Consider the following 18,022-nt stretch of genomic DNA (forward strand, 5'->3'; position numbering starts at 1 on the left):
ACCAGGCCCATATGCGCACACGTAGTAATATTGGTTCTGGGCTTGTCTTCCATAGCTAAAGAGTCAAAATCAAAGAACGAAGAAGTTGGGTGTATCTTCTTCTCTACCACGGCGCCCTACTCCGATCTTGCCTTATCGATTCTCGCCGTTTCTTTCTGGTAAATACACATGTAGTTCTATCTCTCTTTCTCATATTCCTGATATAATATCCAGTCAATATTTATGCTCCATCGTTCTTTTCTCATAACAAAAAAATCAAAATTAGGGTTTTAAAATATGTAAAAATGTGCCTCTGAACCGTCTGATTATACTTTCACCGTTGAATTTAAGGTGTAGTACCTTAAATCTGTAATTTCAAAAGGTTTATAGTCGTCTTTTTATACCTAGGCTGCTAACATTTTGTCATCAATTGATTCAATTGGGAAGTTTTAGTTTTGTACTCTAGGTACAGAAATGTTGATATGTATCTATCTAAGTAGTTAACGCAGTAAAATATCGGTATTTGAGATATCGGTAATCGCAGTGGGACACTGGTAATTTTAATATCATGCTAAATTTATGTGTATAGCAATTAACAATTTAGTATACTCTCTTACCATTAACAAATTAACCTTTTGCAACTTGCAAAACAATGACAATTGTAGCAAGTAGGAACTGGTTAAGCCTTAAAACACTAACATTTAACACTAACACTTAACAATTAAGACTTAAAACACAAATGACAGAAATAAGAAGAAAGACGAATGGTAGAACTAAGAAGAAAGATACTGATATCGGGAAAATCGGTGATATATCGGTCCAATATCAGTCAATATGGCCGATAATATCGGTACCGATATTCTGACTGATATTTTGCACCGATATCTCACCAGGGGGCTGATAACCGATATATCGGTGATATATCACGATATTACTTCCAAACTAGGCTTGTATTCTCTGTGTATTTTCTTGTTCTTATGCTCCTGTTGGTAGGATGATAGCTTAGCATCATGTAACATGTGTTGTTTGTTAAACTTTGATGTTGACATCTCATTTTGGTGAAAGGATCTGCTCCAGATTCTCTATTACTTGGAGAAGCCTCATTTCAGTCACATTTAATGTATGATAAAATTCAATCTGGCAAATGATTAGTATTTAGTGCAAGTATAGCCATAGAGGCATGCCTATTTTGTATGAAATTTGTTTTGTGGAACTTTCTAAGCAAAATAGCAAATGTGTTTTTTTAAATTGCGTTGACATGCTGAATGTTTGTATGTAGTAGTATTGAGTTGTACACTTTCGAATGCTGAAGAATCCAAGTGACGCTAGGTTGTATTGCATAGTTTTAGTTTTGTAAATACCAAGATTCAACTTTCCAAGGAATTGAGAACTCACCATTTCCATTTGAATAATGTTTGGCTGTTAATGTTGGAAGAACAGATACGCATACTCTTAACCATGATTGAGTTCAAGTTTGTTAACTCTGGTTTCATGTCAAGAGTCCTAAGATAGATCATATTGATGCATTTTAGTATATATTTGACTTCTGCTTTTCTACCCTTTTGTAGCGCTTGATGTTGGTTATATAGTTTGGGATTTTCCGTAAACATAATGGCAAACTATTCTGCAAAAGGAGCCCCTTCAAATGGATCTGTGTATGTTTGCAATTTGCCACCTGGAACAGATGAAGATATGTTAGCTGAACATTTTGGCACGATTGGCTTGCTAAAGGTATGGGTTCTAAAAAGGTATTTCTTTACTGCATGTTTGTATCCATTATTGCATGATACTATATATATTTATTATTTTTTGTTTTTAAAATTTTATAACTTTTAGTTTTTTATACAATATAGAAAGATAAAAGAACAGGGAAACCAAAGATATGGTTATATCATGACAAAGTAACAAACGAACCTAAAGGAGATGCTACAGTGACATACGAGGATCCATATGCTGCACAAGCTGCTGTAGAATGGTTTAACAATAAGGAGTTTCACGGGAATATCATCGAAGTTCTCATGGCACAGTCAAAAAATTCACAAAATGCGGTGGCACCATTTGCTGACTCAAGTTTGGTCAATGATGTGGGACCCGATGAAACTGAACGCGACATGAGTGAAAGTGGGGCCCGTGGTAGAGGTCGTGGTGATCCTTCCGGAAACGTTCCACCAAAAGCATGGCAACAAGATGGTGACTGGACGTGTCCGAATACAAGGTCTGTGATATGACATTGGTGAGCAGCTCATTCTTGCTAATTAATGTATTTAAGTTACATTTATTGCGCAACGACTTGTATTATTATTATTTTAATTTTTATGTTGATGTTTTGGTAACAGTTGCACGAATGTAAACTTTGCATTTCGTGGCGTGTGCAACCGTTGCGGAAGTGCTCGACCCGCTGGTGCATCGGGTGGTGGTGCAGGTGGTGGTGGTCGGGGCAGGGGTCGTGGTGGCGGTCCTGATTCTGGCGGTGGTCGAGGTGGGGTCGGTGGTCCTACTGGCCTTTTCGGTCCTAATGATTGGTCTTGTCCAATGTAAGCACAAAAGTGGTTTAACATAGTTTTTCAAATATTTTATAACTACATAAACATAGTTGTTTGACTTTCAATACTCGAAAACTGTTTCTCTAGGTGTGCTAACATCAACTGGGCAAAACGGTTAAAATGCAACATATGTAACACTAACAAACCCGGTGTTAGTGAAGGGGGTGTGAGGTATTTCAAATGAACCGAAACATTATTTATTTAAAAGTTTGTTTTTTTTATTTAAATCCGAAGTGTGAAGAAAGTATGATATATGTGCTTTGTGTATGTAGAGGAGGACGTGCTGGTGGATACAAAGAACTTGATGAAGAAGAGTTAGAGGAAACAAAGAGGCGTAGGCGGGAGGCTGAAGAAGTAAGATCGATTTTATTTTTTTTTTGTTTCTTTTTAATTAATTTATATTGCATGTCCATGAATATACGATGCAATTTCAGGATGATGGTGAAATGTATGATGAATTTGGAAACTTGAAGAAGAAGTTTCGTGTGAAAGCACAACAAGCTGAAGTTGGTCAAGTGTTACCGGGAACCGGGCGTGCAGGCTGGGAGGTTGAGGAGCTTGGTACTGCTTTATTTTTTTAAAATATTTTATTCAAGTTATTCCGTTAGTATCTGATAAATGTAAAGAAAAAGATAAATAGTAACATATATTTTTTTTAATTTCCTTTTGCAAGGGATGAGTGACAAAGATAAAAGAGAAAGAAGCAGGGACAGAAGGGAGGAAAGAGAAACCGGCAAGAATCGGAGGAGGAGCAGAAGTCGTGAGAGGGATAGGGGTCGGGAAAGAGAACGGGACCGGGATCACGGTTATGATAGAGACAGAGAATATGGTCGGGACCGAGAGCGGGACAGGGACCGGGACCGTCACAGGTATCATCATTAGTTTCTTAAACTATAAAACTTGTGTCATTTAAGATTTTTGGGACAACCGCTTATTTTGGGTTCTGCGTTTGCTTTGTGAAGTATTTGTATCCTGGCACTGTTTCATTTTGCAAACTTGAGTTATTTTGGTATTTAAATGGAATGTTATCGCTATTCTCGTTAAATTTGGGTAATTTCAGTTGAAAAAAATTAGATCTTATTGTGATGGACAAGATGATATTGGCCAAAAGGTACAAGTTGGTAGAAGAAAAACCTTTACATGACGAGTAAACCTGAAATGTTTGAGACGGGTATTCAGGTATGGGTTTAATAAAAAAGATTATGGGTTTAGCCGTTTAGGTATGTCATTAGGTGATAGCTGGCCGATTACCTCAAATATACATACCCATCCATTCACCCAGCTATACGAATTCATTCATTTGATTATGTGAAGTTACATTGATTTGTTTATATAAAACAAATTCGTATAAACGTATACACATAATTCGTATAACATATTCATATGAACTCATCCATAAGAAACTATTTACATAAATTTTCAAAAATTAAGCCTACCACCGGCCTTTGAGTACCAAGCCAAGCCATTGCTAGTCATGTGCCTTTCTACTGCTCGGTGGTAGCTGTCATTGATCATCATGCACCACTGTTATCACAAGCTGTCGCCAACAACCCATGGTATCTCTTGATCGCTTTTTGGTTCATGGCCGAGCTTTAAGCCTACCACCATCATTTGAGCACCAACCCAAGCAGTTGCTAGCCACGTCTTTCTACCACATGGTTGTTACTGTCGTGGTTGGTCACCGTGAACAACGGTTGTCCCAGTCTGTCGCCGACACCCCACGTTGTCTCTCTCCTGATCGTCTTTCGGTCAATAGCCGTTCACCCAACTCTCTCATTCCCTATCTTGCTCAGCCGAATAATAAGAAATGCGGGAGTCGGTGAAGCTAAAACTTTTCTTCCAAGATTTTGCCAAACTCTCCTTTTTAAATCTTAGATATTCAAATCTAGATTTTAACCCCTAGACTCACTCATTTATTAAATTAAATAATATAAATCAACTAAAAAATGTGCCCCTTTATATGGGTTCTGCAACCAAGTATGGGTATGAGATTAGCCATACTCGACCTATACCCGGCCCACTGTCAATTTGTCATCCCTAAATTTAATATAAACAATGGAATAGCATCTTCAAGTCCCCCAAATATACTTGAGAATTCAACGGGTGATTTTTAACAAGGTAACAAGCATACCTTATATCTAACGATAATGACTAATCGGATACATAAGGGGTTTTAGAGTGGTATGAGCATGGTTTTGATATTGGATATGATATCTAGGGGTGCTTAAAACTATCCGTATCCGAAAATCTGATCCGAACTATCCGAATCTGAAATATCCAAAAATTCAGATATCCAAATTTTCGGATTTGGATAGTGATTTTTTTTTGGATATTTCGGATATTCGAAATATCCGAAAATTTAATTTTTATTTTTTCGGATATACGAAGTGTCCGAAATATCCGAAAACTTATATTTGGATATCTGAAATGTACGGTTCCAAATATCAAAAAATAATTAAAAAAGTAAAAATTAAATAAAAAGTTGGATATTCGGATATCCGATTCACTATCCGATATATCCGAATTTCGGATACGGATTCAGATAGTGAAATCTGGTATCCGAATATCCAACTTTTTATTTAATTTTTACTTTTTTAATTATTTTTTGATATTTGGAACCGGTTTTGAACACCCTTGAATATCGGATATGCGAAATTTGGATATCCGGTTTTGAACACCCTTGATATCCGTCCTACTGTATCCTATAACTCACAGTGGTTTGGGTATCAAGAGCTTCCTTAAAATTAGACCCGATATAATGTGGCCAATTGGTCCTATCTAAGGGTATGATTTCGAATATAATTGTTACAGAGGCAAGAGTGTATGTATTTTAGGACAAATGTGTTGGCTTTTGACTTTTTTTAACGGAAAATTCGGATCATTGACGGACCATTGGAGTTTCTCGTGTTACGAGTGGAACCACCCGATCATATTAATTTCCATTAGGCTATAATGCCTATACACGAGTTTAGGAGGATACCCAATAACTCTGGAAAAAACCCCTTTGTGGGAATCGAACCCATAACCCAATGGTCCCAAAGCCTTATCCTATCCCTAAGATGCCACTATAAACACCTTTTATTTGGTTCAATAAAGTTAAGTATAACCAACTTTGAGTAGTTTATAGGAGAGTTTTTACCAACCCTGCCATCCTAGAATGTTAGCGTACAAGAGGGGCATTTCTCAATTGAGTTTGTCACACATGGAATCTCAGATATGGAAGTTTTCTTCCTGCTGCACTCTAGGTCTCACCTAAAATCCTTAGCCTATCTGAGGCTATCGTTAACTGGTGCACGATAGAATTAATGGTGAGTACCTCTTTACTAGGGATGGGGTTCCCGGGAGATTGCTCTGGTTCGTGCGCATTAGAAGTAGACATAAGCGGTTATCTTAGCGCGCATCAAAGCATGAAAGACCTTGCCTTTGAGGGATTCTTTCTCGCTTGCTTGTTGTCTAAGCTCTTCGATCATGCCCTGCTTTGATTCTTGCTCTTGTTTGTACCCCTTCTTTCTTTGGCGCTTGCCTAGATCGCTACATGAGATAAATTTGCACATGTGTACAATTTGATGTAATGAAAAGCTAAAATTCGCAAGATACATTTTTTAGTTAAGCGTTTGTTTGTTTTTTTTAGTTAGAAAGTTGTGAAATGAGTTGGAATTCGTAAGTTTGTTAAGAAAAATTAAAATGTGGCACTTTATTCATTATATTGATGTGAGAGTTCTTATAACCATATGCTTTTAATCTCGAAAGCTGACTAAAGCTTATGTGAGAAATGTTCTTACGATTGGAGTGACTTGTTGGTAAGATGAACTGGGCATCAAGTCGTTCTGGTTAAGCCTTTTTTTTTTATTTTTCTCATTTAAACTCGTTGAACCAGTGAACAAGGTGTAGGGCTGTAAACGAACCGAACGTTCAGCGAACAGTTCGTGAACCGTTCGGCGGGAAGTTCGTTTATGTTCGTTCGTTTAATAAACGAATGAACATGAACAAGAAATTTCGTTCGATTAGTTAAATGAACGAACATGAACAGAGGTCTCGTTCGTTCGATTGTGTTCGTGAACGTTCGGTAAGGTGTTCGTGAACGTGTTCGTGAACATTCGTTGATTTGCATTAGTTTATTTTCATATATTTGTGTTTTAATTGAAGATCTTTGTACTTTCTTATATTTTGTTTGTACTTTTTATATTATTAAACTTTTATTTATTTTATTACCCTAACAATTAAACTAGTAAACCCACTTTCATCTTGTTTATGCATCATTTCCCTTTCATTTCTCATTATTTACATCGGCGAATACGATCGACCTCCGTTCCACAATAAGGGATTCAAGTTCGAGTGCTACTCTCTGGGCCATCTATCTTTATACTTCGCTGCGTTCGCCAAATTTATTTGTGTTCGTTTGTGTTCGTGAATCGTTCGCGAACACTCTCATTTCCTTAATGAACGAACACGAACATAAAATCTCGTTCGGTAAGTGTTCATGAACCGTTCGTGAACACATTTATTTCCTTAAGGAACGAACACGAATAAGGCTTTGTTCGTGTTCGTTCGGTTCATTTACAGCCCTAACAAGGTAAACCGGAATGGATTCCAAAAAATTATATATTAATTTGTTTCCAATTTATTTTTCCTATTAAATTCAACTTACCGTTTCACATAATACTTCAGATTTCATATCATTTTTATTTAAATATTCCTATTACATATATATTAAAAAGTAATGTCGGTGGTATTTACTATTTTGGCCCCTCCTTATTTTTACATGTTGAACCTTTTGCTTTCCTTTGTTGTTTGCCTCGGTCCTTCATGCATTGCTTATAAGCTTTTATTTTTTTCCTTCTTCTTTTAATGTATTATACTTTGACTGTATACCACTTCTTTGCGTTGATGTTCTTAACCAAACTCTAGATCATTTTGTGATTTATTTTGCATAGAAAATTTGTAGGATAGTAAAGTTTAAATATCGTGAGAGATGATCATCTAACTATGTTATGTAATTATTTCACACTGTTAAAAATAATATAATTATTTCACGTGTTTTCCATTTAGTTATTACGTGTCGGTATAAATTCAAGTTGGTTTACGTTTTAGTGTAAAAAAATCGAAAATAAGGTCTGATCAAATATTATACGTTTTGATGTTATTTCAGTGGGTTTAGATTTTGACTTTAATGATAATACGTTTTTTTTCGACGATATAAATTCGAGTTACCGTACATTTCACCGCCGCCGCAACGCGCGGCTGGTAAAATTACTAGTTCTAATAAAATTAGGAATCCACATAAAAAATAAAGTATTTTCTTATTTTGTTTTATATATAAAGTTTTAATTTTTCTATTATTTATAATGTCATCTAGTTTTTACTGCTGAATTTTTGAGCATGACTTTTTTGTTCAATTTTCGGCTAGCTTCGAAACCCCTCATGTCTCATTTATATCACATTGTTGGTCGGCTTAGGCTGCACGGTATGGGGTCCGTCTCCCATCCGTCTTGGACCGGCGCCGGTATCAATACCGTGCCGCCCCCCACGTCCCGGCTTCTCCGTCCCTCTCTCGCCGTTTGAGACGGTCCAAAAATGTGGGCCCACAATTAATGAAAGTGACCGTTAAAAAAAAAAAATCCAATTTTTGAAAAAAAACAAACGGTCAGATTTTAAATATATATATATTTACATTCTATTTTCACTTTCAATCACAAAATTAACCCCAAAATTTCATCTCTCTCTCACATAACTTTTATAAACCTTCTTCCACTATTTTATAAACTTCTTCCACTATTATAAACCTTTTTACACTCTTTCATGGATCCCTTCAACAACCCGAACAATCCGAACAACCCGAACAATCCCAACAATCCGACCCAACCTAATGTTTTCTCGGTTCCGGGATATATTCCGGGATATTATCCGACGCTAGAAACGTTCGATGTTGAAAAAATTACAACACGACATCATGAAAAAACATCAAATTATTTAACTCTATGTTTATTTTTATTAAGTCTTTAGTTTTTTTTATTAAGTGTGCGTTTTTTTTTTTAAGTTTATGTTTATGTAATGTGGGTTTATTAATGAAAATATTTTGTTAGTATATTTGTTAAATGTTAAAAAAAAAATAGAATACTAAAAAAAATAAAAAAACATAAAAAGTGGTGGAGGACTATGACTAGGACCATCCTACCATGCCCTCTAGTTTTTGGAGGATGGACCATCTTTAGGAGGAATATAACGTGGCGCCTACGTGACGGATCATCCTCCAAGGATGGTCCATCACCACACCCACTAGCCTTATAACGCGAGTATGACTTTACTTTGTCTTGAGGAAATGCTACAATATTGGTGGCTTTCTTAAATTCTCATGATAAAACCCTCACTTCTAGAATAATAATGATAGTAATAATAAATAATAAGTTAAAAGTTTTAAAGCAAACAATTACTCCTTTAAAAAAAAAAAAAAAGAAAAAAAAATTAAATAAATAAAAAAATCACACACACACAAAACATATATAAAATTAACCCTTTAATGTAAAAAAGTCCCAATCCCCTCTCACCCGTCAAACTCATCTTCTACTCCAGCTTTTTCATTTTCTTCGGCGACCAAGGCCTAAAAGTGTTAGACTGAAGAACGTAATCGGTCAAAATACTGAACAAGAACGTAATTACTCGAATGCAATCGTAAACAATAATCAACCAATTGAAACCATAATCAATCAAAGTAAATCGTAAACAATTAACCAATTTAAATACCGTCAAAGGAGTGAACTCAATAAAAAAAATTGTCCACCATGTTCATCTTCTTCATAACAACAATCGATGGTGGCTAATAGCCCTTCCTATACTGGTTGCCTAAGTAAGAACAAGACCTCATGTTTTTTTCATTTGATATTAACACCTCACCACCTGGATTAACTACCACTGCAATGAACATTCACAAATTTGACCATTTGTGAAGTATAATTGTGTGTAGTGTGTAAATGAACAAACTTTCATAGAAGTGGTAAAAATCTGAACCCGTATTTTTGTTTTTTTAAGGGTCAAGGGTATTTCATAATTTTCACATATAAAGAAATTTTAACTGACATTCATTTCATGGACCATCTATTTAACTCGTTAGTGAAGAGTAAGGACCAAGAGTGTAATAAATGAAACTTGAGAAAAAATGTCAATATAAGCATGTCATTAGGACTATCCATGTAATCATTTCTTATGTTTACTTTATATCAATTATCTTTTATAAAGTTACTACAAGTAAAATCAAATATTAGGGTATAAGACCATGTGTAGTGGTGCACATGAATAATGCCCCCACCCATGGGCATTGTGCGACACGTGTCATCCCAGTCAGCAAATGGGCATTACGGGCGTTTTTCACAAATAGGCGTAGTGGGATAATGCCCAATAATGCCCCATTAATGATTACCCAATTATATAAAAAAATAAAAGTAAACTAAACTAAAAATTAGGTGGAATATTCTTATTGGCCAAAATGGAAATGAGAATGCATGCAATGGCGTGATTACAAAAACGCCAAAACCATTTTCTGCTCGGAACACGCCACAAAACGCCGCCCCGTAATGGGCTTTGGGCGTGATTAGGCGTTTTTTTTGAATTTTTTTTATAAAAAACGCCCCACTACGGGGGGTCTAATGCTATATGTACTTGTTGCAATGTTGCCGACTGCCGTTGATTAAAAAAAACAGGTAAAGCTAAGTCAAGTTCTTATTAAAATATATGCAACTAAAAACATATACATGTAATTGTGTATATGTTGTTTTGTTTTTGTCGCTGATTGGTTTAGGTCTTGATTGGTAATTATTTCAGAATGTTTCTGCATTATTGAATCAATCATTCAACATTTCAAATGATCCAATTAGTACATGCATATATATTTATAGAGTTAGGTTGACTAGTCAACAATCCCTTTAATTGTGAATACTAGTGAATTAATTCTAATCCTAGTCATTGATTATCAATACACAAGTGTAAATCAATGGTCATAATTTGACGATGAAAATACACTAGTGTATTTTACGATTTGATGATGTAAATCAATTATCAGGATTTGTTCACAAATACACTATTGTTCACTCTAGAACTCCACCCTTTATTTATAAGCCATATTTATGAATGCAAAGGGTCATAAAAAATATGTTTAATTAAAATCAAACCGCTTATATAACGCAGGGGCGGATATAGCTTGAGACGCTACCCCTTAACCCTCTGGCGTTAGTGTAAATTTTGAAAAAAATTGACGTTTTTTTTCTTTCGATTTCGTTGGCCCTATAGAAAAGAAAAAAATTTGAAACGTTGCCTCTTGACGTTTTTTCTAGATCCGCCACTGTATAACCGGATGTCTTAATGGTTTTCTTTCAAAACCGAAACTAAAACGGACAAGTATCTGTTAATATGGACAAGCCCACTTGATATCAGGTTCAAACTTGATTGGTGTTTCAGATTTTCAAACTACAAACTAATTAGTATAAAGTAATGTGAGAGTAACATTTGTAGTTAAAATAAAAGAACAAGTTTATAATTAATTTATATAAATATTCAAATATTATATCATCAGATCAACTTTTAGGTCATAAAATGAATTAAAGTCCAAGTCGGTCAACTATAACATAGAGAATATTAATAGTCTGTGTTTGTGATATGATTCGTACAATAATATTTAATCTAAGAATATTAATATTTTTTCGATTAAATTATGCAATAAAAAATTAGGGGTAGTTATTGCATGTATTGAAAAGCTTCCTGTTATCTTCCACAGCGGGCCCACAACTCACATGAAATAAAAGGTGATTATGTCGCACGTGGTGGTGATGTACACAAATGACATGACGTTAAAATGCTTTTCAACTTGTAAAAATTTAGATATATCATTGATATTATATTTTATTTTTATGTACGTCAAGGCTGTGAAAACTTGGTCTAAACGAATCAAAATAAAGTGATTTCCGTTTGATTTTTATTTGCAGAAATTTTAGAATGTGTCGTCTAGACTGTCTAATTAGTAAGAATTATGAGAATCTTAAAATCATTTATAGCTATTATTTAGTTTGTGATCATCCGTATAATCAGGATGGCTTTAAGGGTGGACGAGCCGCACTTCGCTTAGGGCTAAGGGTTTTTTTGGTTCGTAAAAAACAAGTGAATCCTGATGATCGACTCTGGTTATAATTCACTTCTTTCTTTCTTATTATATTTGACTAGCAATACATATAATTAATGTTAATTTTTTTATTGAACAAGTATTCTTATCATACTTGTATTAGTAATTTATAAACAAAACATTGGGAATGTTAAAAATCTTTTATGATACACTTAGGCCAGGGGTGTGGCATACCACCCTGGCCACATCACCGATGTTAGCGCCCCTCCCCCATTTTCCAGGCGTCAAAGGGGGGCGCCGTTGATCCGCCGCTAGCCTGATGGTCCCTATTCACTTTACCGTTGACAACGGTAATATTATTAAAAAATTAACTTTTATTTATAAAATTTCACACTATATATATCTTACCATTTTTACTCAAACCATATCATTTCTACCATCTATTCTCCATAAATTTTATAAATTCTATCATACTCACACAATGTTTCCCAACAATCTGTTTTGGGGTAATTTAGCAAACAACGAGCAAGAAGAACGATACCAAAGAGAACCACGAACGGGTGAGATTGGGTTTTCTTTTAATTTTTAAGTAGTTTGTAATCATTTATTTATTTTATTGAAATTGTGTTTTTTTTTTAAATTTTGCTTTAAATAAAAATGCTATATAGATTAAAAAATACAAATTATAAATAAAACAAATAATTAGATAATCATGACTTGGGCTTTAAACCATTGCAAGAATATTAAAGAAGTGAGCTTTAAAGCCCTCATATGAGGTGGCGTTGCTGCTGACTTCACATAATAAAGCCTCTAGAACTTTTAAACCACAACAAGAAGCCTTAAAATCCTTGAATTCAAGTCAAAACATCAAAAAATAGGCTATGTGAGTTTGTCTGTTGGCTAAGCGACTTGATCATCAGGGAACCCGTTTGTTCCACCCATGCCCTTGTCTTATCTTTGAAAAATATGATCATAAATAATTGAGGAAAATAAATAATCCAAATCAATAAAGTCCTTCAAATTCAGGGGGGTGATGGACAAAAGAAAAAAAAAAAAAAAAACTATCTTATTTATTTTATATGTGAATATGAATATCCATTTTCTAAACAATTTGACATAAAAAAAAGTTAACAAAAAACCCAAAACCAACACAAACACACTTGTCAAAACTGATTGTACATTGAAAATATTAATCAAGAACCCACTTGGTACTGATTGGAGTGACAGAAATTGTTGAAATTAATCACGGAACTAAAATATCAACACCAAAGAACGAAGAACCAGTCAATTTGTATTATTGAATGCTGAATGGGACTACAATAATTAAAAATGAATTAGAAACGGAAATGAATTGATGAACCCTTGTCTCTTTGTTTCTTGATGTATGAAATTACCTCCATACGGAAGAGATGCTAGAAAACGTCCAAGACATAACTCCAAATGTTATACTCACCCGGCATGTTGCGGGGTGATGATGTGGCAAGGACAGAGATGGAAAGGGGTCAGATACGCTTGAGTGGGGTGTTGCTGCGGGAACCTGACAAGTGACACCGCATGAGGAGTATGAACAAAGAAGGGGACGAAGCGAGCAGGGTGAGTATAACACTCTTCACTTAGAGGCTGTTAGGCAATCTCTGTGTCAGTAAGTGTTGAACCAGTAACATGTCTGACTGGGTAAAAGACTCTGAACTAGTAAGTATTGAGCGAGTAAGAGTACGCCGATATGGTAGTGGAGGAACTGGTGGTGGGTTGAGGAGGTGGTGCGTGAGTGGCTGGGTGAAGGTTATAAACACAACTGAAGAGGCAAAGGGGTAAATTTTTCATTTAGTATTATTTTGAAACTTGATAGGTTAGATATGTCTTCTGATGAACCAAACACACTTATTGCTGACAAATTGAGGTGTAGCCTTTTAATGAAATCATTAAGAAGATATCAAACAACTCCTTAAGAGTCTGTTTGGTATGGTGTAATAGAATGAACGAGAAAATAGAATGGACAACGGAATGAAATGGATCATTCCATTCCATTGTGATATTTGGTTACCCGTATATGAATAGAATGAAACATTATTTTGTACAATTTTGTAGACAAAAAAAGACAAGTTATGAAATACAATTTAATAAAGACTGCAAAAATATGGTTGCTTAACAACAACAATAATTATAATATAATAATAACATAAAAATTTAATAATAATAATAATAATAATAATAATAATAATAATTGAGAAAAATTTTATATTTGAAAAGAGTTACATTCTTATGGAATGATTCATTCTATTATCACATGACAATTAAACATATTTCTTTTTATTCCATTACACATTCAATTCCTTCGTACCAAACACTATCTAACTGTAACAAATTTGGTACTTGAAATGGATAAACGCCTGTTTGTTTTTTCATGTCAACTTAAAATGACCACTTTACCTTTGTTACCAAAAACTTAAATAAAAAATTAGAATCCCGTCTTCTACAATCCTTTTACTCTTTTGTTTCCCCGTGAAATCATTTGCGACACTGTCACAAATGTGAGGTACTACCTCTTACACCCTTATTTAGAGGTGAAAACGAGTGTTGGTGGTGTGATTTGGTGCTTGATAGGTCGTACAATGAAATAGAAAATGAAAATCTTCACTCGAAAATCATGAGATAACAGTCTACAGATTTCTTTTCAAATTATTCATATAGATAATACAATAAATACATTTATGTCTAGGGTACATTAGAAACGGACTTTGAGCATGACTTTGAACAAGTGGGAAAGAAAACTATTGTGTTGAACAATTGGACTTCGAACATGGATTCAATAGCCCAAATCTAGAGGAATTGCTAGCGATGATGATGTATAAAAGGGTGTCATGCTTCAACAACAACATTGGGTTGATGGTAGATGAGTGATGAAGATGAAAAGAAATGGATCTTAGGATTTATTATTTTTATTTATTTTTTCTTGTAAGGGAAATTACATAATGAAAATGTCAAACATGTTATCCACAGTGAGGACCATGGATGTAATTTCCATAAACTAAGACCAAAACCATATGAAAACCTTATCACATGGACTATTCATGTAACTAACTCTAATAAAAAGAAAATCACACGGATATGTATATCAAAACAATGATTTACTTAAGTAGTTATTTGATCAAATTTATATAATTACTTAACCGTTTTAAATAATTACACTTTCTAGAGAAAGTATAGCTCAATCCTTATAAAATATTTATTACATCTACTTAAAAATTGATCTATTATATGAAATGAGGTACACACTTACAAATCATGTTGGATAGTAGTATAATGCAACTTAAAAATCATGTTGGGTAGTGGTATAATGTCATAGTCAATCTCTATGTCACATTAGTTTATATAAATAACATATATCTCTATGTCACATAGCCATTACGGTCTTGGGTCGTCCAAATTCATCAACACATGTAAATTCGTTTAAGTATCCATCACACCTCTCATGTGTGGTGGATCCATTACCTGTTGATGGAAATGGTTTCTGATTTCCACTAGGTCTTTGTTCAGGGGGTTCCTATTCATATTTAGACTCGATGACCTTTGGAAATTTAGATTTTGAAAAGTTCTATTTTGATTTTCGAATCTTGAGTTCCGATGAACTCTCGGTTGATTATTAAAATTATGATTGTTATAATTTCTAAAGCCATTTTGTTGAAAATTTTGGCCACCATTGTTTTGGTATCGAGTTTGTTGTTGACCTTGACTTTGAAAATTACTTGACTAACTATTAAAGTTATTTACTCTTAGTGAATTACTTCTAGGTCTGTCATGTCTGCCAGATGTCACACCCCGACCACGTAAAACAACAAAACGTGGCGGAATCGTCGGGGAGTGTTGTAATAGAATCATTGTTTCAATAACACATGGAAATTTGAAATTTTGCTTTATTGATTTAATGAATTACAATGTCTAAACAAACAAAGAAGTATAACATAATTAACTAGTCTTGCATCTTTTATTGTCACTAAGGCCCAAGTCCGCCTAAGTGTATCTTGATCAATCCTATGCATCATCTCCTGAAACACATGTGAAAATAGGTACGTCAGCATAAAAATGCCGGCGAGTACATAGGTTTTATTGATTTAGGATTCATGACTTATAAGTTTAGAAAAAAAGTTGTTTATAAAAAAGTCAGTCATGATCCTTGTAAAATGTTTTATTTTATAAATCAATTGAAAAGCGATGATAGATATGTATAGTTAAAAAAAATAATGTAAGGTTAAATGAATAACCAAGTAAAATGAGTTTGTATAAAACAAACTGTTTTGTAAAACAATGTCTTGTGAAAAATATGTTATTTGAGTAAAATGTATAAGTCCAAATTGAATGAATTAAATAACGCTACGACATGTAATACAATACAAGCACTTATATATAGGAAGTACCAGCGGCGTATCCATCATGCTTGTACTATACTACACACGTCTCGTTACTTAAGTCACTAAAACAAACCACCAATGTATAATGTCCATGTTTAAACCAGTTGTCAAAAGTCCTTGTATAAACCATGTCGAATGTTAAAAGTCCAAATGTAGCTAAGTAATGTGTAACAAATGTTATGTATGGTATGTAAAGTATAATCACTTAAACCAAATGTAAAAAAATGTACAAAACAAAGTATTTTGAATATATCAAAAAGTTGTGTTTTGCAAAGTAAATGCATGTTTTACTGATATAAACATTTGTGTGGTAAGTTAAACGCATACATTCAAGCCTTGAGACAGACGGATAACCCTAAGTCAAGGTTATCAAAAGAAATGTTTTCGGATTCAGTCATTCCTTACACCCAAACAAACCTAGGATGTCAGGAACGGGATTTGTCAAGTCCTATGGTACCATTACTTACTACCGAGCGATGTAGCTAATGTTAATGAATGTATATAAGTCCCGTATGTGCAAACCAAATGTTATACCAAGTGTAAACATGTTATATGAAAACAATGTACTAAGTATGCTAAGTTAACATACAAAGGAGAAAAGTCATGTAAAACAATGTGCTAATATGTCATGTAAACATATATAGCAAAGTAATGTAATGTAAATCAATGTGCTAGCATGCTAAGTAAACATACATAGCAAAACATAATGAAATCATGTACTAATAGTGTACTAATGAACATAGCAAGCATATGATGTAAAACATGGAAAGCACGAAAGTAACAAGTAGGCACATGTGTTTAACCCCAAAATGTTTGAAAAACAGTAAAAGGGTGTTACACCCTAACACGTTTGACCTTAAAAATGACGCAGCGGAAAAAGAACTTTAAAATTTCTTTTCTTATTAACGACACTACCTTCACGAAGGTTCCAAATTCTAAAAACGTTAAACGTTCTACAAAAGAATTCGCAACATTCATACTAAAATTTAGATTTTCTAGACATTATATACTTCAACTATGTGACCGATATATCCGTACAATCTTGCTTTTGACTCGATTTACGTCCGCTTCACTTCCTTAGCAGCAGAAGAAGAAGTCCGTGTAGTACCTGTGGGCATCACATACAACTTAGCCATTAGTCGATGACAACATCATATAACATTAATCTCAAATATTAAAGTTTGAATAGCGTTCGATAATGTAACTTGATCCATTCGAATAACCCTTCTCCTTCTCTTGTTCCGGATTCGGCTTAAATTTCATAAGAATCCGATGTACTCATTCCTGCATTACATACCGACCTCAAACGCATAATTAGTAATGTTAAAGTTCTAACATATCAATTCATGCATACATACGTACTTACATACAAACACACATACACATCTGCATACATACACACCTTCCTATATTTCTACGTACATGCGTACGCTTATTCATACCTTTATACATACATATATACACCTTCACATACGCACCTACATCCCTACATACACATTCAAGATCTTACATATCACTACATGCACATATATTAATTACATGGGACCTAAGCTTAGGTTTATAGCCCAAAAACATTCAAGGTACGATCAAAACCATGATTGGGAGATCCACCGTAGTCCACGGTTAACCTACCGAAACCTACGTTCCAAAAATTGACTTAAATAACAAATTTTAGCATTTTGGACATGGGAAGGGCGTCGGCGACGGCCCTAGGGGGCGTCGGCGACGGCCCTTGGATTTACACGTAGCCTAAACTCCCCGTAGACAGCGAAATAAGGCGTCGGAGAAAACTGGTTTATCATGAGGCGTCGGCGACGGCCCTAAGGGGCGTCGGCGACGGCCTCTCAAAAGCTGATTTTCCTGCTGTGTTGTTTTTATCGTTCGAACACACTAAAATTCGCATAACTTTTGAACCGTTTACCCGTTTAACCTCCCGTTTCTTCCTACATGCTTGTAAATTCACATTCTATCATATTAACTTAAAA

General features: G+C 34.5%; 1 protein-coding gene across 2 annotated transcripts; it reads left to right on the forward strand.

Annotated features, from left to right (window-relative positions):
• Positions 1-3,567, forward strand: LOC110921447 (transcription initiation factor TFIID subunit 15). Of its 2 annotated transcripts, XM_022165767.2 has the most exons (8): positions 1-158; positions 1,548-1,710; positions 1,833-2,194; positions 2,316-2,513; positions 2,610-2,693; positions 2,795-2,876; positions 2,957-3,083; positions 3,196-3,567. In XM_022165767.2, the coding sequence occupies exons 2-8, from the start codon at positions 1,591-1,593 to the stop codon at positions 3,402-3,404; spliced, it is 1,182 nt and encodes a 393-aa protein (XP_022021459.1). In that variant the 5' UTR covers positions 1-158; positions 1,548-1,590; the 3' UTR covers positions 3,405-3,567. The 2 variants fall into 2 exon arrangements, with proteins under 2 accessions (XP_022021459.1, XP_022021460.1); XM_022165768.2 differs by lacking the exon at positions 1-158 and having other exon boundaries at positions 1,594-1,727.
• Positions 3,568-18,022: the final 14,455 nt, after the last annotated feature.

Source organism: Helianthus annuus, chromosome 17 (genome assembly GCF_002127325.2).
Source record: "Helianthus annuus cultivar XRQ/B chromosome 17, HanXRQr2.0-SUNRISE, whole genome shotgun sequence".
In the NCBI taxonomy this organism is placed as follows: domain Eukaryota; kingdom Viridiplantae; phylum Streptophyta; class Magnoliopsida; order Asterales; family Asteraceae; genus Helianthus; species Helianthus annuus.